At 35.0% G+C, this 21,460-nt stretch overlaps 3 protein-coding genes across 4 annotated transcripts; all 3 read left to right on the top strand.

Annotated features, from left to right (window-relative positions):
* The first annotated feature begins 3,389 nt into the window (after positions 1–3,389).
* On the top strand, positions 3,390–10,104 carry LOC118060785 (mannosylglycoprotein endo-beta-mannosidase). 2 transcript variants are annotated; one of them, XM_035074052.2, is made up of 11 exons: positions 3,390–3,747; positions 4,454–4,592; positions 4,926–5,153; positions 5,346–5,404; positions 5,718–5,766; positions 5,918–6,148; positions 7,012–7,181; positions 7,274–7,478; positions 7,767–8,435; positions 8,632–8,859; positions 9,031–10,104. In XM_035074052.2, the coding sequence occupies exons 1-11, from the start codon at positions 3,602–3,604 to the stop codon at positions 9,826–9,828; spliced, it is 2,922 nt and encodes a 973-aa protein (XP_034929943.1). In that variant the 5' UTR covers positions 3,390–3,601; the 3' UTR covers positions 9,829–10,104. The 2 variants fall into 2 exon arrangements, with proteins under 2 accessions (XP_034929943.1, XP_073260092.1); XM_073403991.1 differs by lacking the exon at positions 3,390–3,747 and having other exon boundaries at positions 4,454–4,584.
* A 146-nt stretch (positions 10,105–10,250) lies between these two features.
* Positions 10,251–17,388, top strand: LOC118060790 (pentatricopeptide repeat-containing protein At3g05340). Its single transcript, XM_035074058.2, has 8 exons — positions 10,251–12,650; positions 15,285–15,501; positions 15,658–15,738; positions 15,819–15,856; positions 15,939–16,018; positions 16,216–16,299; positions 16,532–16,640; positions 16,795–17,388. Exons 1-8 carry the CDS (start codon positions 10,702–10,704, stop codon positions 16,934–16,936), a joined length of 2,700 nt encoding a protein of 899 aa, XP_034929949.1. The 5' UTR covers positions 10,251–10,701; the 3' UTR covers positions 16,937–17,388.
* A 229-nt stretch (positions 17,389–17,617) lies between these two features.
* On the top strand, positions 17,618–21,417 carry LOC118060784 (uncharacterized). The gene is made up of 2 exons (XM_035074051.2): positions 17,618–20,656; positions 20,816–21,417. The coding sequence occupies exons 1-2, from the start codon at positions 17,929–17,931 to the stop codon at positions 21,217–21,219; spliced, it is 3,132 nt and encodes a 1,043-aa protein (XP_034929942.1). The 5' UTR covers positions 17,618–17,928; the 3' UTR covers positions 21,220–21,417.
* The last annotated feature ends 43 nt before the right edge of the window (positions 21,418–21,460 follow it).

The following is a 21,460-nucleotide window of genomic DNA, read 5'->3' as shown; positions in this document are numbered from 1 at the left end:
AAGCTTGGTCAATGGGTGTGAACTTCCTAGCATGGTTCGAGGCAGAAAAGGCTTAATCAATCAATCTCTAATGGAAGACTCGATCTCTCATGGAAGACTAGAAAACTAAGTAAAACCAAGCTTGGTGTCAAACTTCCCCGATCAACACGCTGAGCCAGTTAGGATTAATGACCATGGATTCAACGGCTGAAAGCAATCTCAAATTTCATGATATCTATTATCATCGATTAAATACCATTACGCTATTTGCTCGCGTGGTAAAAATATTTACAAGCAAACGCACCGGTTCAATTGTGAATAATTTGTTCGACAATTGATTGGAGAGGATATACCAATTATGATATATGCTATATTATAACTAAACTAATTTTATTTAATTATATGATTAAAAACAATAGTAAATTAATAAAAAAAAAGTGATTCCAATGACTTATAAAAAAAATATTTTTAAAAATAAAAGAACTACTAGCATCAGTTCATCTCCATTTAAATGTTGAATGAAAAAAAAATAAAAAAATAATAAAATAACTTGAGTAAACTCGAATTAATATGTTGAACACGTGTCTTGGGTTGTAAGATAAAGGATAACCTTATATAAAGTAAATAAAAAATTATGATATCTAATTCCCAACAAACTTAATTTTAAAAATTAAAATTAAAAAATCAATTTTAAAATAAATGACTCTCCAAAAAAAAAAAAAAAAAACACTAACAAAGTAGGGTAAGTCCACTAAACCCTTTTGGATTGAATTATATGAATGAGATAACGAAATAGAAGGAAAAGGAGAAAAAATTATGAAGTTCAATACCTGACTATTCAATACCGAAGACTAGGATAAAAAAAAATATTAAATTATAAAAAATTAAAAAAAATTCTAGTCAACCCAAACTAGCATGCTAAACTTGTTATTTAAGCCACGAGACTATGGTAAATCCTTAGAAAATATAAAAAAAAGTCACAAAGCCTAATTTTTATCAAACTATCATTTAAATAATGAAATTGAAAAAAAAAAATTGATGTGACAAAAAGGACTTGAAAAAATTAGTGTAAACTTATATTAACATTTCAAATTTGTAACCTGAGTAATGAAAATAAAATCACAACATAAAAAAAAAACTATCAAGTTCAATTCCAAATAAACTAAATGAGAAATGATCAAATTAAAATAAAATCAAGAGAAAAAAAAAGAGGTTGGATCTCTTATTTTTTTCATGTAATTTAGTCATTGATATTTGCTAGCGTTAAAAATTTGGTATTTGTACTCTAATTATTTTAATTTAATTTAATGTTATTTAATTTACTAAATTGAGCATCTAAATTTCATAGCTGGTTATTTGATTTGTGCTGCGGTGGACAAAGCGATATGTGGCACTTTCTTATGTAAATAAATATTTATCGAGTACAAACTTAGAATTGACTTTGTTTCTTTACAGCATGAGAAGTCAAGACCCCAAATAAGATAAATAACAAAACCAAATTTTAAATTAATATAGTGTAAAAAGATCAAATAAAAAAAAAAGAAATCAAATAATCAGAAAAACTGAAGAAAAAAAAAGAGAGTGGAAACACCATGTGAATCCAAAGTGTTTCCTCTCTACAATGCATTTCTTTTATAGGTTTATATATATATATAAAATAGTTATCGACAATTTTTTCCCCATGTTCTCGAAATTTTACGGGTACCATCGTTTCACAAAACTTTTATTGATTGAATTCTGGCATTATATATTTTTTAAAATACATTATTATTATTTGTTTTTGTATTTTAAAACTATTTTTTTATTTTAAATTAATATTTGTTAATATTTTCAGAACATATGTAAATGTCAAAAATAATTTTTATAAAATAAAATTTTTTATTTTAATATATTTTTAAATAAAAAATACTTTAAAAAATAATCATTACCATGTTTCCAAACACCCCATCATTTTTCAATAGTTTTTAAAAGCTGGGATGATTAGAGTGAAAAATTGCCATTTCAATAATAATTTATTATTATTATTATTTTATTTATTCACTTATCCCGTGTCATTGTGGTAGCTTTAATTTTCTAAATTATTTTTTGTATAAGAAAACATTTGATTTCAATTAATGTTTTTTAGGATTTTTATTATATTAATATTAAAAATAAAAACTTATTATTTTAGTATATTTTTAATTAAAAAACAAAGTAGCAGTAAAAAATATCAAATACATATTTAATAATGTTGTAAAAATTATTTTTTAAAGAATTTTTTTTAATATATTAAAAGAATACTTGTCTAATTTTATTTTTAATGTGATGTATTAAAATAATAATTATAATAATTTAATTTTAAACCTAAATAAATTCAAAATTATGTAGAGACGTTCTACAACTTTGATCCCAAACACTTCTCAGTAACAAAAGTTATGTTGGAGATTCTTACAGTTTAAAATATTTTTTTATTTAGAAATATATTAAAATATTTTTTTATTTTTAAAAATTATTTTTGATACTAGAACATCAAAATAATATGAAAACATATATATATATATATATATATATATATTTTTCATTTTAAGTAAAAAAATTTTTTAAAATTTTTGAGAATGCGGTTTGCGTTCCTAAACACATATTGTGGTAGTAGTAGCTGTTTAAAAGTGTTTTTCATTTAAAAATGCATCAAAATAAATTTTTATTTTTTATTTTTTAAAAATTATTTTTGATATTAGCATATTAAAATAATTTGAAAACATATTTTTTTTCATTTCAAACAAAAAAAATTTCAAAATTTTTAGAAATATGGTTCACACACATTAAGAGGTGTTTGAAAACGCAGTACAAACCATGTTTCAATAAATTTTGAATTTTTTTTGTTTATTTTTTTAATATTTTCAAATTATTTTGATATTTTATATTGAAAATAATTTTTTAAAAAATAAAATAAAATAATTTCAATATATTTTTAAATAAAAAATACGTAACTACTTAATTCAGACCTTAAAGCCAATCTCTTTCAATCAATCAATGATATGCTTCCGGTCATAGTTTTGAAACCCAGCCTAACGAGTCGAACCGGGACTTGATTGATCCGGAACTAAAACCGGGCCAGGCTGAAGAAAAAATAGAGGGAAAACCTGGTGTGACACTGCTGACTTGGCGGGTTGACCCGACGACCCGATCGACCCGGCAAGACTAGGCTGTAAATCTGTTGACTTTTTTTTAACTAAAATAATATCGTTTTGATTTTTTTAAAAAAACAACCTAACTACCCGATCAAAACTTGATAATTCAGTTAAAATCTAGAATCCAAACCTTGAATCAGGCCGGCCACCGACCCAGGTCTTCAAACTATGCTTCCAGTCACGGTAAAAAAGACAACCTGTCTGGCTTGGCTGTATAATAATCGGTTAAACTACAGCATCTATGGAAATCTCCGTCTTCACGAAAAGACACGGCTCGCAAGTCACGTCTTTTATTTAATTTCTGTCGGATTTTGTCTATAAACAGAGAGAGAGTCTTTACTCTCTTATCTGTCTTATCTTCTCTTACATTTTATTTGAGAAGTGTTGAGTTCCCTTCACTTTTTCTAGGATCTGGAGTGGATTTTTCCTTCAGAATTTTTTTGAAAAAGTGAATGGCAGAGATAGGGAAGACAGTGCTTGATTCAGGATGGTTAGCTGCTAGATCAACTGAGGTTCATCTCAGTGGGACCCAACTCACTACCACTCATTCTCCTTCTGGTCTTGATAAGCCATGGATGGAAGCTGCTGTTCCTGGAACGTAATGCATTAATACCAAATTTTCAATTTTTGCCTTTTATTTTGTTAAATTCATTGTCTTTCTTTGAATCTGGCTACTTTTTGAGAAACCCATTTATTTCTGTTTGGATTTGATCATGTTTTTATAGTCCCTCTGTGTTTTTTTTTTTGGTTTTTGATGTCCCTGTTTGGTTGAATCGGTTTTCAGTTTGATAAAAAATGCTCTATTAGTTGACCCAGTTGACTTAATTGGTCAATTATCCTTAATTATTCTTTAATGTCTCATCCTAGTTCTACCTTTTTTAAGCTTATTTAATGGCCCAAATCACTGAATTATATCAGTAATCAATTAAGGAGTATTTAAACTTCTTTGAATCCAGTGTCCAGTTTCTGTAAATATCTGATTCTTTTTATTTTTTCTTTTATTTTTGTGACTGTATTGTTTATAAATAATATCTGAATTGTAATTAATTAACATGGGTGTTAAAATTATAATGCATAAGATTAATTTAGTGTAGATTTTTTTCCTTCTTTAACATTTGCTAGTAAACTTAGTTGCTGAAATTTTTGAATCGTAAATAGTTAATATGATGGCAATCATGTTTAATGATCTTGCATTTTAGTTAATGCATGATTGATCTTTATGTAATATCTGCTAAGAATATCAATAGCAACGCTATTAACATATGTGCGCTACTGTTTATTTTTTTCCTTCTTTTTTTTGATAGTGTTCTGGGAACCCTGGTGAAGAACAAAGTTGTTCCTGATCCTTTTTATGGGTTAGAAAACGAAGCGATTATTGATATAGCTGATTCTGGAAGGGAGTATTATACATTCTGGTTCTTCACAGATTTTCAGTGTAAGCTGGTATGCAATACTTCACTGCCTGTTCGGGTTAATTATGAATTAAAACTGCAGTTTGGTTTGTGTACTGGAATCTATCTTGATTTCAGATTTTCTCCCAAACTATTTCATTCTATATTCTACATCTTGTAATTGATCAATATGGGTACTGGATTGCGGCATTGTATGAAACCTCAGAAGAGGCATAACCTGCTTATTTAAACATTGCTGAAATTTGAGTTTCTTTCAAACATTTTAATGTATGATGACTTGTCATTATTATTATTTTTTTCTTATCTCATTATTGATTTTTAAAATCTTCCTTTGGATTGTCTCTAATTCTTTGACTTTTCACAGTCAGCAAACCAGCATCTGGATCTGAATTTTCGTGGAATCAATTACTCGGCAGATCTATATTTAAATGGAAACAAGAAGATCTTGCCAAAGGGGATGTTTCGAAGACATTCTCTTGATGTTACTGATATTCTACATCCTGATGGTCAAAACTTGCTTGCTGTTCTGGTTCACCCTCCAGATCATCCTGGTACAATTCCCCAAGAAGGGGGGCAGGGTGGTGATCATGAGGTGCACTACCATTTCTGTAGTCCTCATTAATGAATTCTATCTTCTGCCTGTTCCTAACTGTTTTCCTCTTCCACAGAAAGATATTCTGGTTTTCCTGGGGTGGTTAATAGCTGAAAGTAAATTGACAAGTTAATGAGAGCAGAAATTTCAAGCTAACATCCATTTATTATTATTATTTTTTTTTCATTTCAGATTGGAAAAGATGTTGCCACGCAATATGTTGAGGGTTGGGATTGGATGGCTCCTATAAGGTTATTTTTTGAACTGAAGAGTGTAATTCTTTTTAATTGCACATACAAATCCTTTTTATTGATTGTGGGTTATTATATGGATAGAGAGTAGCTTATGCATCAGGAAAAGAGAAGGTGCTCTATTTTAAAACCTCACGATGAATAGCAAAATAAATTTTACTGTTGCACTTGTGCTGCTTATGATGTTTTTTCTTCAAAACTGTGGTTTGCCTCAGATTCTTTCTTCACATCCTATAGTTTTTTCCTTCAAACATCACAGACCTATGTTATAGCAGTGAATGAGAAAACTAATGCTGCCTTTCTATTACTTCAGGGATAGGAACACTGGCATATGGGATGAGGTATCGATTTCCATCACTGGGGTGAGTCTAATATACCATGTTGCATTTCCTTTCATGACCTGCTTATTTATGTCCTCGTAACATTGGAAGATTCATATCGTTTGAGAAGCTTATCAGTATAAGGCGTGAAGGCTTGGATTCTTATATATTCATACATTCCAATTTGATGCAGCCAGTGAAAATAATAGATCCCCACTTGGTTTCAACCTTTTTTGATGGTTACAAGAGGGTATATCTGCATACTTCAACAGAGTTGGAAAACAAAAGTTCCTCGGTTGTTGAATGTGATCTGAACATCCAAGTGACATCAGAACTTGAAGGAGGTGTTTGCATAGTAGAACATCTTCAGACTCAACATCTGTCTATCCCCTCTGGAAAACGTGTTCAACATACATTTCCTCAGGTGAATTACATTATTTGCTTTTGTTGTTCTGAGCAGACTGCCCTTTCGTTGCATTTCTAAGTTATAGAAATACTATGAAGGATAAAAATGGTTTTCATGACTAGTTGGGGATTATTGAAGGGAACTCATCTATTTGATCTTTTTTGAGTAGCTTGTGGCAAGAAAATTATTTTTGACTTGTTCTTGCCCAAGCATGTTCAATTCAATCCTCATAGCCTGTTGTTTATCCTAACCTAGTGCAAATATGTTTTTACTTGAATAATCCTCTTGATTTTCTTGTGAGGTTCCTTAATGCATTTCTTTGCATTCATTGTTGCTGCCCTTTTAGCTATAGGATTACTTTTGTGCCCACTCTATTTTCCCCTTCTTTGTTCTTTTAGTTTTATGTCTGCCTTGGATAATACATCCTCCCATTTGAACATCTCTTACTGCTAAAATCATGTGATTGTTCGAGACCCAAATTTCATGTTCATAACAAACAGAGTTCTGCTTTTAATAAGATGAACACTGAATATTGCTGTAAGAATGTGGGAGTTCCTGGCTTCCTACGATGCATTTTATTCTCGATTAGGGATGAAGTGGAGGAAACTAACCACCTTTTTAATTCCATTTACATTTGCAATGAATATACAAACATGAAGAGTTAGCAGCCTTTTGTTCTTTACTACTGAGGCCAATATGCGGAAACATAATGAGTGCCCTTTTATGTTTACCCATGAAAAAATTAATAAAAATCAGACGTGTACAATGTCGAATACCTATGCTTTGGGACTGTCCGTTGTTCTCAACTTTCAACTAATTGCATGCATATAATTTTGGTTTCCATTACTTCTTTTTGAGTGCTAAACTGTGTGATGTTGCAGCTTTTTTTCTACAAGCCCAACTTATGGTGGCCAAATGGAATGGGAAAGCAAGCATTATACAATGTCACTATTACTGTTGATGTAAAGGGACATGGAGAGTCCGACTCATGGAGCCATATGTATGGATTCCGTAAAATTGAGAGCTATATTGATAGTGCAACTGGTGGAAGGTATTTAATGTGTAAATTTTATGTAACAGATTGATTATAAAAGTTCTGGCCTCATATTCCACAACTATGTTTATATCTTTTGGGCTGAACAGGTTGTTCAAGGTCAATGGGCAGCCTATTTTTATCCGCGGTGGTAATTGGATATTGTCGGATGGGTTGCTAAGGCTTTCTAAAAAACGCTACAAAACAGATATCAAGTTTCATGCAGATATGAATTTTAACATGATCCGTTGTTGGGGTGGTGGATTAGCTGAGAGGCCAGAGTTCTATCATTACTGTGACATCTATGGTTTGCTGGTAATTCTCTCTATGTGATTTAATGTAATCATGTTTTGAAAATGTCTCTTCAAGAGTGAATTTTGACTTGGAATTTATCAAATTATGCTGGGCTTTAAATCATTAATTTTTGTAGCTTGCATTGGGGTATACTTTCAGTTAAAAGCTGGACGATAATTTTGCTAATCCTATTATCCTGCTTCAAATTCCAATGTGCAACCTTAGATTGGTGTTTTTCTATTAAAAGTTAATGGGATATGTAGGCCCAGTCTTTAAACTATGAATCATATACTGTAGTAATTCTTGTAGGTGTGGCAAGAATTTTGGATAACTGGAGATGTTGATGGAAGAGGTGTCCCTGTTTCAAATCCAAATGGTCCACTTGACCATGACCTTTTTATGCTATGTGCAAGAGACACTGTCAAGCTTCTACGAAATCATCCTAGTCTTGCTCTTTGGGTGGGTGGAAATGAACAAGTTCCACCACCTGACATCAACAATGCTTTAAAGGATGAGCTGAAGCTCCATCCTCATTTTGAGAGTCTCCATAACACCGGCAAGTCTGTGCAAGAACTGTCTGCAAGCGCGGAAGATCCTAGTAATTATCTTGATGGTACACGCATTTATATCCAAGGATCAATGTGGGATGGCTTTGCAAATGGAAAGGGGGACTTCACTGATGGTCCTTATGAAATACAATACCCTGAAAGTTTCTTCAAGGATGATTTTTACAAATATGGATTCAATCCTGAGGTTGGTTCTGTTGGAGTGCCAGTTGCTGCTACCATCAAAGCTACAATGCCGCCAGAAGGATGGAAAATTCCATTGTTTAAGAAGCTTCCAGATGGGTATGTAGAAGAAGTGCCAAACCCCATATGGGAATACCACAAATACATTCCTTATTCAAAACCAGGCAAGGTTCACAATCAGATTCTACTATATGGGACCCCAACAGATCTTAATGATTTTTGCTTGAAGGTATATAAAATCTTCATCTATTTACTTACAATTGCTTAAATCTTTTTCAAGCCTCTATCCACTTGTTTAAACAAAGGACTTAAACTTCCATGAATGGAAGCGGCTCCAAAGGATTTAAACTTTTTATTGAGACAAATTTGGTGTATGATTAAGACTTTGTTGTTGTTGTACTGACCTGTTTAAACCATCATCTCAGGCTCAGCTTGTAAACTACATTCAGTATAGAGCTCTATTGGAAGGCTGGACATCCCGTATGTGGAGCAAATACACTGGTGTTTTGATTTGGAAGACTCAGAATCCTTGGACAGGTCTTAGAGGTCAGTTTTATGACCATCTCCATGACCAAACAGCAGGTTTTTATGGCTGTCGCAGTGCTGCAGAGCCAGTCCATGTCCAGCTAAATTTGGCTACGTATTTTATTGAGGTAAGGTAAATGACCATACTAGAACTGTATTGTTTCCACGTCTTTGGGGCACATATCTAATTGAAATTTCCAACTGCATAGTTATCTCTTACAGTGCTACACATGGCACGATCCATTCCTTGCTTCCGGAATACTTACCCTGACTTCTCTAGTTTCTCTTGCCATAAACAGGTTGTTAATACTCTGTCAGATCAACTATCTGATGTTGCCATTGAAGCATCGGTATGGGATCTCGAAGGAACATGCCCATATTATGTAGTGCATGAAAAGCTCTCTGTTCCTTCAAAGAAAACAGTACCCATACTTGAGATGAAATATCCAAAATCAAAAAACCCAAAGCCAGTCTACTTTCTTCTTCTCAAACTCTACAAGATGTCAGATTATGGGGTTATATCTAGGAATTTTTACTGGTTGCATCTGCCTGGTGGAGACTACAAATTGTTGGAGCCATACAGGAAGAAGAGAGTTCCCCTTAAGATTAGATCGACCACTTTTATCAAAGGGTCCACTTATGAAATGGAAATGCATGTCGAAAACAAGTCCAAAAAGCCAGACTCAAAAAGTTTAACCTACAAGAATAATTTTGTTACCAGAATTGGTGATGGTGATTTTGACATGGCCTCAGTGGAGCCTGTAAATAGTGCAGCTGAGGAAAAACAGGAGGCTAGTTTATTCCAGAGGATCTACAGACGTTTTTCAGGGGAAACTGATGATTTGCAGGTTTCTGAAATTAACGGCTCTGATGAAGGAGTTGCTTTTTTCCTATATTTCTCTGTTCATGCTTCGAAACCAGGCCACAAGGAAGGAGAAGATACAAGAATTCTCCCAGTCCATTACTCAGACAACTACTTTTCACTTGTACCCGGAGAGGTGATGCCCATCAAGATATCTTTTGAAGTTCCTCCAGGTGTTACCCCACGGATAAGACTCCATGGCTGGAATTACCACAGTGGACACGAAGTTTATTGAGCTCAGTAAGATTACTTCCTCTACATTTGATTGTTAGTGGTCTTTCAGATCAATCAAATAATAAAAAAAAGATTCAACTTCCGGACTCAAAGTTATCTCATTTCCTGCACAGCACAGAGCTTGTATAAGTTAACATTGAAGATAAAGCAGGGGTGCCAGAGAGCTTTCAGATTCATTTTTGTACTTCCTATTGTTTGAGGTTATATATCGTAATAGTAGTACGTATTTTGATTTCCAATTGTAAATGACTGTTTCAAAGAACTGCATTCAGCATTTGATGTGGTTTTCTGTGCCTTTTCATCTACTTTCGATTCATTTCTTGATATGGAGAGGAAAGAAGTAAAAGACAACGAAGCCTTTGCCTTTTTATATTTTTGGTCAAACAGACATTTACAAGCATCACCTTGCACTTGTAGCAGGAATGCTAGGCTGAGCTGACCTTTGTCATGTCTGCATGTCATCATCGACTAGTCTGACCCCAGGGACAGGCCCTTCTGGCAATTAAGAAGTTGGAACCTGAAAATAGATTAAGGTTAAAAGCCAAGGCGATGAACTCTTCATTTCTCATTTGAAAACAAAAGAAACAATGTTTATTGGATGAGAACTAAAATTCAGAAACAATGTCTAAACTCATCTTAAAAATATGCCATTTAATTTTATTGCATAAAATGTTGTAAAATGTTAACATACACGGATGGAAGGACTCAATTAAGAAATTTTTGATCCTTAAGGGACTTGATTGAAAACATGTTTAGTTCAGCATAATTTAGAATTGATAGATTTGGAAAATTGAGGTTTGTCAAAATTTAAACACCCCTGCTTCCCTCTAGTCAAAAGCACACTTGGTAGTCTACAAGCTTCCAGTTTTCATGGATGAAATCCAAATGGGTAATCCACAAACTGAATTCCCATATTCTCTCATGGGCGACCTCCTTGACATCTCCACTCAAAGCAAAAACCTATCACACCCCATCTTCAAAGACTTCATCTTTTCTTCTCAACCATGTAGATATAGGCCGCCTCTTGTCCATTTGTGGAAGAGAAGGTTGCCTTCATTTAGGTTCTTCTCTCCTTGCCTCTATAATCAAAACCCACGAATTCTTTAATCCCCTAGAACAAAATGCCTTTGTCATTTGGAATTCTCTCCTTTCTATGTACGCAAAAAATGGGGTCTTAACTGATGCTGCTAAGCTGTTTGATGAAATGCCCATGAGAGATACCGTGTCTTGGAATATAATGATTTCTGGGTTTTTAAAAGATGGGAGTTTTGATGTGGGCTATGGGTTCTTTAAACAGATGCAAAGTTTGGGTTTTTATAGGCTAGATCAAGCAACTTTGACCTCGATTTTATCAGCTTGCGATAGGCCTGAGCTTGGTTTTGTTAACAAGATAGTGCATTGTTTGGCGGTTTTAAATGGTTTTCAGAGGGAAATAAGTGTAGGGAATGCGTTGATAACATCTTATTTTAAATGTGGTTTTTCTAGTTCAGGAATGCAAGTTTTTGATGAGATGTTTGAAAGGAATGTTATTACCTGGACTGCAATAATATCAGGGCTAGTACAAAGTGAATTATACAGGGATAGTTTGAGATTGTTTGTGGAAATGACTAATGGATTGGTAGAACCGAATTCTTTGACGTATTTGAGTTCATTGATGGCATGTTCAGGTTTGCAGGCATTGAGAGAAGGGTGTCAAATTCATGGACATTTATGGAAATTGGGTCTTCAATCAGATTTCCGTGTTGAAAGTGCGCTAATGGACATGTATTCCAAATGTGGAAGCATGGGAGATGCTATGCAGATTTTTGAGTCTGCAGGACAACTTGATGAGGTTTCCATGACTATAATTCTTGCGGGGTTTGCACAAAATGGGTTTGAGGAAGAAGCTATGCAATTTTTTGTGAAAATATTAGAGGCAGGAACTGAGATTGACCCGAACATGGTTTCAGCTGTCCTTGGGGTTTTTGGTGCAGATACGTCCTTGGGTCTTGGCAAGCAAATTCACTCATTAGTTATCAAACGGAGCTTTGGTTCTAATCCCTTTGTTGGCAATGGGCTTATTAACATGTACTCAAAGTGTGGAGATTTGGAGGATTCGACCAAAGTCTTCAGTCAAATGCCTTGCATGAACTCAGTCTCTTGGAACTCTATGATAGCTGCTTCTGCTCGTCACGGGGATGGCTCTAGAGCACTGCAATTATATAAAGAGATGAGATTGAAAGGTGTAGAGCCAACAGATGTTACATTTCTCTCATTGCTTCATGCGTGTAGCCATGCAGGCTTAGTTGAAAAGGGCATGGAGTTCTTAAAATCCATGACTGAAGTTCATAAGCTCACTCCTAGAATGGAGCACTATGCTTGTGCTGTTGACATGTTAGGTCGAGCAGGGCTTCTTAATGAAGCTAAGACTTTTATTGAGGGATTACCTAAGAAGCCTGACGTGCTTGTTTGGCAAGCATTGCTAGGAGCTTGTGGCATTCATGGAGATCCTGAAATGGGGAAATATGCAGCTGAGCAGTTAATTTTATCAGCACCTGAGAAGCCTTCTCCTTACATCTTGTTGGCGAATATATATTCTTCTAAAGGAAGATGGAAAGAAAGAGCAAAGACTATTAAGAGAATGAAGGAAATGTGTGTTGCCAAAGAAACTGGAATAAGTTGGATTGAGATTGAAAGTAACTTGCACAGCTTTGTTGTCGAAGATAAAATGCACCCACAAGCTGAGATCATATATGGAGTTTTGGCAGAGTTGCTAGGGCACATGATAGATGAAGGTTATGTGTCAGATAAGAGATACATTCTCTCCTACGTGAATCAATTTGGAAAGAAAGGCTGAATCTCTGCAAGAATTTTGTAAGTCGAGTTCTCCAATTATAATTTTTTCAACTATTGAATAAATGATGAGCCTTGTTTTGATGTGATGAACAACTTTTTTTCTACCAAAAACAACGTGGTTTCAGATTTATTTTTGAAAAAATTCTCTAAAACGAGCTTTTCAAGTTTTTTTTTTTTTTTAAATTCATAATTTAAGTTGATCTACCTAATCTACAAACTGAGTCGACCCCGAATTGAATCTGTTAATGATAGCTGAATTGGGTTATGCCCAGTATCATAATGTTCAAACTAGAAGACAGCTAGAGCGTATATGGCATCCAGCTCATTGCTCTTGCTGGCATGGGGTATCCATTAATGATCATTCACAACCTGACTTAAACTAAGGAAATTAGTCAGCTTTTGCAAGCTATGACCATAGTTCATAATCTGACATCAATGGAGGTCCACAGTGATCGTTCTTGCAAGTGGGGTATGTTAGTGGCATCAAATGTAAACCTTCCACAGCGTCGAAAGGTAAATAAACCTCTCTTTAAGCAGAAAAAGACTAAAATGTACCGTCTAGACGGCTTCTTCCGGCCCCAGAACTCAATCATTCTTTCTTTTCCTGTATTTGAGTTGTTAGATGCATTAATTTCAAGATATTTCTCAATAAACCCTAGCCATCACTGTTATAGGTGGTCTATCCGGAGCTATCTGACTTGCCCTTTGTCCTGGCAAAAAGTTAAATTAGAATTTACTCAATTAACCTAGTATGCTGCTCCTTGATTTTTTTTTTTAATTTTTTTTAAATAATATTATTTTGATTTTTTTTTAATTGACTAGGGATTAATCCACCCAATTCATAATTTGAGTTTGGCATCGAAATCAACCTAAATTGATTTTAACAACTATAATTATTAAGATTGGGTTTAATTAAGAGCGATGCTGCTTGCTATAGTGATTTCAAGTTATTGTTACTCCTATTTATTTATTATGACAAATAAATTAAGTGAATTGTAATTAAAAAAAAACTGAAATAATGGTTATTTGAAGTCATAAAAATAAAAAATATAAATTATGTAATACACTGGATTGATGGTTCATGCTATGTTGTAGGTTTAGTTAAATTTTTCTAGTATAAAAAAAATATTGAGACAAGTATTTTTCAAAAATTAAAAAAAAATTAATATTCGAGTCAACTTCATTCAATAAACACAATTAATTTAACAAAATAATTAACAAATAGTCAATTAAAAAAATAAAAATTTGATAATATTATGAAAATATATCCTTTTAATATTTAATGGTAAAGTTAAAAAATAAAAACAAACATAATATTTTTATAGAAAACAAAATGAAAAAAAAAATCTGAAGCTTAGTTGCCAGAAAATTAAAGTATCAAATTGAAAAAAAAATCTAACTGATAAGCGATTCCTGCCTCAGTTTCCTAACTACCCTCTCAAACTGTTCGTTTCTGCAAAAACAGAACTTCCGCACTTGTTTACTTGCTGGGAGTTTACCAGCTTCCATTGGAGATCTTTCAAAAGACCTCTATCATTTCAATATTTTGAATAACAGAGCATAAGAGGAGAGATTCCGGATGGTATTGGCAACCAGAGTGGTCTCGTGACCCTAAATCTGCAGGAAAATTACGTGGATGGAACAATTCCAGCAGCTTGTGGAGAGCTGAGGCAGTTGCAGAGACTGAATTTGGGGAGCAACAGACTTCACGGCTTTCTCCCAGATGAAATGGAGCAGATGGAAGAACTTGGTGTTCTTGATGTTAGCAATAACTTTATAGCTGGTTCAATCCCATCTTGGCTTGGAAAACTCTCACAGTTGAGATATCTTGTAAAACTAAATAATTTGTCAATTTAATCCATTTTGCTATGAAAAAGTGTTATAATTAGTAAAACAATTATCAAAATAAAAGGAAAAAAAAGAAAAGAAAAGAAAGTTATTGCATGGATAATTGTTCCACAAAAGTTAATTACCAAGTCAGATTTTTTTGGGGAAACTACAATTTAGTCCCAAACCCAAAAACTCATTCTCAATTGAGTCTCAAACCTATAAAGTTTATCGTTTCGATCCAAAATTTTTCAAAAACTTCTCAATCGCATCTTTCTATTAATGTTCATTGACATGTTTGTCAATTTCTCTTCAAATTGATGCCTGCTTTAGTGCATAAATATGCACATTAGACCGATAATTTTAACATTTATTAACTTTTTTCCCTCAAATTTTCTTCAATATGATTATATCTTGGTGCAGAAAATATGCACATTAAAGTTAAATTATTAAAATTAATAGACAAAAGGAGATAATTGAGAACTGTAAAGAAAAAGTCTGGGATTTAATTGATAAATTTAAAGGTTTGAGATGTATCTGAGAATGAATATATTTATTTTTGGGACTAAATCGAGGTTTCTCTTTTTTAATCAATTTCCAAGTCGGAAATCACTAACGCCAGAGGAGGAACCTTGAAAACGCACCGTTTTGCTCCCTCCACAAAAAATCCCAACTGCCATCTCTCAGGAGCCACTAGTTAGTTAAAAAGCAGGTAGAAACACCATCACAACCACAGACCAGAAAAATGGAGTCCTTGTGTTTCTACAGTTCTCTCCCTCCAATCCCTCCATTTCAAAAAACCGTTACAAATCCCAATAACTGTCACAACTTTCCCTCCAAAGCAATCCCACTTCGTTTATTCCCTTCTCTTTCAACTTCTTCTAAATTCAAGCCTCATTGCTTAGGGAGAGCTGAAGAGGATTCCCCTCTCTCCACTTCTTCAGCTTACACAGTACTTGGCATCAAGCCTGGTTGCTCTGCTGCCGCGATCAAAGCAGCTTTCAGGGCTAAAGTATTAAGACATTCACTTTGATTTAGTTGATGTAATATAAAGATAGTGCTAAGATTAGTGGTAGTTGTTTAATAATAATAATATATGTTTATAGTTGATCATTCATTTAATGAAAATCTAATGTCATCGATTATTTTGTTTTGTTGGTGTATAAAGGTGAAGCAATTTCATCCTGATCTTAATAAGGATGGCAAGGTCTCTGATTTAATGATTCGCCGCGTAATTCAAGCGTATGAGGTACTCAAAATCTTGAATTTGTGATGATTAGTGAGAGTTTGAAGATGATTGTGATTTGTTTGTGCTAATGATTTTTGTAGATGTTGTCTAATTTCAGCCGACCAGAGATCATTGAAAGGTGAAATTTGAGGATTTTGGTCATTAACTTTTTTGAATTTTTTTTTATTTGACTTGCTAAATGCTTGGAGATGCATTTGTAGGGAATGTTTGGATCCATTTGAAGAGCCAGAGTGTGAAGCATTTGATATCTTTGTTAATGAAGTTCTTTGTGTCGGCAAAGGTATTAACGTTAATTCTAGATATGCCATCTTCTAACCTTGTCTGAAATGAGAGTTTAGGTTTTCAAATCTTCACGAGCTTACATGTTGAGGAACAAGACTGTTGATGAACTCTCTGTCACTTCAATTCCTAGTTAGGACCATAACTGGGTCAGAGCCCTTTTGAGTTTTTCACCTGTACCATTCAAGATACTTGCAGGGTGTCCATATTCATGCGTAGAAAGAGCCTCTTATGCCTTCACTTATGCTTCTTCAACTGGAACTGCACGGGCGACATCTCAAGGTTGGTCTACTATCTAGTGATCAGAATTTTTGGTGTCTGGGTCTTTCTGAGCTTGCCTTTACGAAAAAGCAGCTACACAGAAGGATGAGACATGAAAAAATTGCAGTTCAAAAGTGTAACAATCCTATAGTTTGGAGTTAAAAATGGCAAAGAAATGTTGGTGTGTGATTGAGTGCCAATTAAGGACATGAATTCTTACTAACATTTTCGGTTTTAAATTCGGTGTAAACAGGGCATGGCGAAGACTACCAAGTTCAGCTTGCAGTTGGTCAATGCCCCAGAAGCTGTATTCATTATGTTACACCTTCACAGAGAATTATACTTGAGGAATTACTTGACAGGTAACTATTTTTCACACTCCCCGGAAAATTTTGCTGATGAACTACAGGCTCTTTGAAGCGACTCAACAAAGAAAATAAAGCCACTTCACCATTAATCCATTATGGTTTACTTCTTATGTCTTATCATTAATTGGTGCATGGATTGATAATGCAGTATCTTGGAGGTGCCTTATGATTGTTCAGCTGAGGCAGACTTGCTTTATTCACTTATCGTTAAAGCTAGGTTCAAGAACAATCGGTTCAGGAAGCCAAAGAAGCAACCAAAGACCTCAACCAAACATGTAGATTGGTTTTGACTTTGAAACTCTCAGTGAAGCAGACATCAATACTTCCAGATTTTGTGTGCTTCTTAGGACTCAAAATGCAATACTGAAGTTCAAAAAAGTTACCAAGTCTGCAATCGGTTAATATGGGAGACTTTCTGATATCAATATATCACTGGAAGAAAAAAGCAAAGGATCCATGGGGGATCTCTTCTTCAAACCCTGTGCCTCCAGTACCTGGTCCCAATCCATCTCTCAAACAACAGAAATGCTTTGTAGACGCAGGCTGTACAACCCTTCCACTCCCTGTTTGCTACAGTTCATTGCATTGTACATCTCCACTCCTTGAGCAATGCATCCCTTAAGTTCCCTGATTAATGTGTCCCCTACTTCGTTGAGTAGGGGATTTGTATGGTATATCTTCAGTTTAGGTGTGCTAAGTTTTAGGTGTATCAGGCAGAGAATAAAGTTCCATATTTTGTTCCTTTTGGGATCCAGTGTCTTGTATGATAAGCACTCCTCCCTTTGACATTTTTAATTTGAACTGGCTATAGTTTACTGTGGGCATCTTATAGAGACCACTGAACAACTGGTAGGACAAGAGGATTGAATAATAGTAGTGTGTTGAACTTGGTTATTGCTTGCTATGACCGATGCTCATATTATTAATTGCTCATTGGGGTCCTTAACTCAGGTTTCTGACATGTATGAGTGAGGACCATAAAATACTTATCTCGATTGCTGCCAGAGAATTGATGTGTTGCCAATCAAATATGATAGATTCACCTAATATTTATCACCCAGCAAGTTGGGAAAATGGATCAACTTGCAGCAATTTGCAAGTGGGTTCTACTAGGGCAGGTGGTTTGACTAATTCTTCTTGGCTTTCTTCACATATTAAGTTAATATTTACCTTAAAAGTCTTAGAAAAAATGAAGAAATAGTATAAACAAAATCACTATTGTGTCTGCTCATCAAGAAGCATTTTGTTCCATTATCTCTGCTAAGAAAGAGCAAAAGAGAGGATGTCATACAATCAAAACTTCACTGTGACAGTCTTCTGTCTCATCTGTTATCTCATGCCAGCAAAATCAGCATTTGTTTGCAATTTTACTGATTGTCAAGCCCTTTTCAAATTCAAGGCAGGCATTATAAGTGATCCAGAAGGTCAACTCCAAGATTGGAAGGAAGCCAATCCCTTCTGTAACTGGACTGGAATTACATGCCACCAATCTATCCAAAACCGGGTTATAGATCTTGAGCTCACAAACATGGACTTACAAGGAAGTATATCACCATTTCTATCCAATCTTTCTCTTCTCACCAAGCTTTCTCTGCAGAGTAATAGTTTCCATGGAGAAATCCCAACTACCTTGGGAGCACTCTCACAGCTAGAATATCTTAATATGAGTGAAAATAAGCTCACCGGTGCCTTTCCAGCTTCACTACATGGTTGCCAAAGATTGAAATTTCTAGACTTGACTACCAACAGCCTGTCTGGGGTCATTCCTGAAGAACTTGGCTCGATGAAGAACCTGACATTTTTAGCTATCTCTCAAAACAACCTCACTGGGGTCATTCCAGCCTTTTTATCAAACCTGACAGAATTGACCCGACTAGAATTTGCTGTGAATTACTTTACTGGTAAAATTCCATCGGAGCTGGGAGCTTTGACCAGGCTAGAGATTTTGTATTTGCACATGAACTTTCTTGAGGGAGCAATACCTGCATCACTATGTAATTGCACTGCATTACGTGAAATTTCATTGATTGAGAATTGGATATCAGGAGAACTCCCTGCCGAAATGGGGAACAAGCTCCAAAACTTGCAGAAGTTGTATTTGATGAACAACAACATTTCTGGCAGGATTCCAGTGACATTCTCAAATCTTTCACAAATAACACTGCTTGATTTGAGTATCAATTACTTAGAGGGTGAAGTTCCTCAGGAACTGGGGAAGTTGAAGAACCTTGAGATCCTTTACCTTCATAGCAACAACCTGGTTAGCAATTCTTCTCTCGGTTTTCTTACTGCTCTTACAAACTGTTCATTTCTGCAGAAACTGCACTTAGGCTCGTGCTTATTTGCCGGGAGTTTACCAGCTTCCATTGGGAATCTGTCAAAAGACCTCTATTATTTCAATCTTTTGAATAACCGTATAAGGGGAGAGATTCCAGATAGTATTGGCAACTTGAGTGGCCTCGTGACCCTCCATCTGTGGGACAACCGATTGGATGGAACAATTCCAGCAACTTTTGGAAAGCTGAAGCTGTTGCAAAGACTATATTTGGGGAGAAACAAGCTTCAAGGTTCTATTCCAGATGAAATGGGGCAGATGGAAAACCTTGGTTTACTTGATCTTGGTAATAACTCCATAACTGGGTCAATCCCATCTTCACTTGGTAACCTCTCACAGTTGAGATACCTGGACCTATCTCAGAATAGCTTATCAGGAAATATTCCCATCAAACTCAGCCAGTGCACTCTCATGATGCAGCTGGATCTATCTTTTAACAATTTTCAGGGGCCTCTTCCACCAGAAATTACCCTTTTGGCTAACTTGGGTCTCTTCCTCAACTTTTCAAATAACAATCTAGATGGGGAAATACCTGCAAGTATTGGAAAGCTGGTATCTGTACAAGCTATTGACTTGTCAGTGAATAAATTTTCTGGCATGATATCAAGTTCGATTGGAAGTTGTGCATCTTTGGAGTACTTGAACCTATCCAAGAACATGATTGAAGGTACAATTCCAGAATCCTTGAAACAAATTACATATTTGAAAGTCCTGGACTTGTCTTTTAATCAATTAACAGGCAGAGTTCCGATCTGGCTTGCCAATGCCTCAGTGATGCAGAATTTTAATTTTTCCTATAATAGATTAACAGGAGAGGTTCCAAGTACGGGAAGGTTTAAAAATCTTAATGGAAGCTCAATGATAGGAAATGCAGGCTTGTGTGGTGGTTCTGCACTAATGAGACTCCAGCCATGTGTAGTTCAGAAGAAAAGGAGAAAGGCAAGGAAATGGGCATATTATTTGCTTGCATTTACGATTAGTTCTTTATTGCTCTTGATATTTGTTTGGGTCTGGGTTCGAAAATTATTTAATAAGAAAGCCGAGGCAGAATCTGAAGAGCCAATTCTAATGGCTTCCCCATCCTTTCATGGAGGCCGAAATTTGACTCAAAGAGAGCTTGAAATTGCAACCAATGGTTTCAATGATGCCAATCTCTTGGGGAGAGGAAGCTTTGGATCTGTTTATAAAGCATGGATTGATGATAGCATATCTTGTGTTGCGGTTAAGGTTCTAAATGAAGACAATAGGCAGAGTTACAAGAGTCTAAAAAGGGAGTGCCAAATACTGTCAGGAATTAAGCATCGGAATCTGGTTAAAATGATGGGATCAATCTGGAGTTCACAGTTCAAGGCTCTTATCCTTGAGTTTGTAGGTAATGGAAACTTGGAACAGCATCTTTATCCAAGTGAATCTGAAGGAGAAAATTGTCGATTGACATTGAAGGAAAGATTAGGAATAGCAATAGATATTGCAAATGCCTTGGAGTATCTTCATGTGGGATGCTCAACTCAAGTCGTGCACTGTGATCTGAAACCACAAAATGTTCTTCTTGACGATGATATGGTGGCCCATGTTGCTGATTTTGGGATAGGAAAGCTCATTTTTGCTGATAAACCAACTGAATATTCTACCACATCAAGTGTTGTGCGAGGATCTGTTGGTTATATTCCTCCAGGTATGCGTTTGATTGGCTTGTGGTAATGATTCATTGACTTGTGTAAACTAGTCTACATACTCTATTCACCTGGCAGTGCATTAAGATTTATCTGACTGAGATGTATATTTTTCTTTCTTTGTTTTCATTTTGATGAGGGTACTTGCTGTTTATAAACAGAATATGGACAGAGTACTGAAGTATCATCTAGAGGAGACGTATTTAGCTTCGGCGTCATGCTGCTTGAATTGATAACACGGAAGAAACCAACAAGCGAAATGTTTGCAGATGGACTTGATCTAAGGAAGTGGGTGGACGCTGCATTTCCTCACCATATTTTGGAAATTGTAGACATGTCATTAAAGCAGGAGTCACTTTCAGGAGATGCAAGTGGTGATTTACAAAAGCTGGAGCAATGCTGTCTTCAAGTGCTAAATGCAGGGATGATGTGCACAGAAGAGAACCCACTGAGGCGTCCACCGATCTCTTTTGTCACGGGAGAGCTTCAGCATACTTGGAAAGAAATGGGATTTGACAGAAAAAGCATGGCTGGAAAAGAATCATATGATTATGACAGTGTTTGACGATGTCAGTGAAATTTAACGTGTTAAAGCTTTTGTTTAGTTATAATTTCATTACAAAGAATATGTATTCTTCATTATGGATCGCATTCAATGCCGCTAAGAGAAAATTATAAGGAAAGCATATAGTAGAAGGGTGTTCATAGTGGCTTGACGGATTAATTCTTGCAGCAATATATACGCATTACACCTTTTTTACTATGACTTCCTCTCTATAAGATTATTTCTTCAGAATTCAGTCTTT

The sequence above is a fragment of the Populus alba genome, chromosome 13 (genome assembly GCF_005239225.2).
Source record: "Populus alba chromosome 13, ASM523922v2, whole genome shotgun sequence".
NCBI lineage: Eukaryota > Viridiplantae > Streptophyta > Magnoliopsida > Malpighiales > Salicaceae > Populus > Populus alba.
Note: the sequence above shows the minus strand (reverse complement) of the source record. Positions and strands in the feature narration are given on the sequence as shown.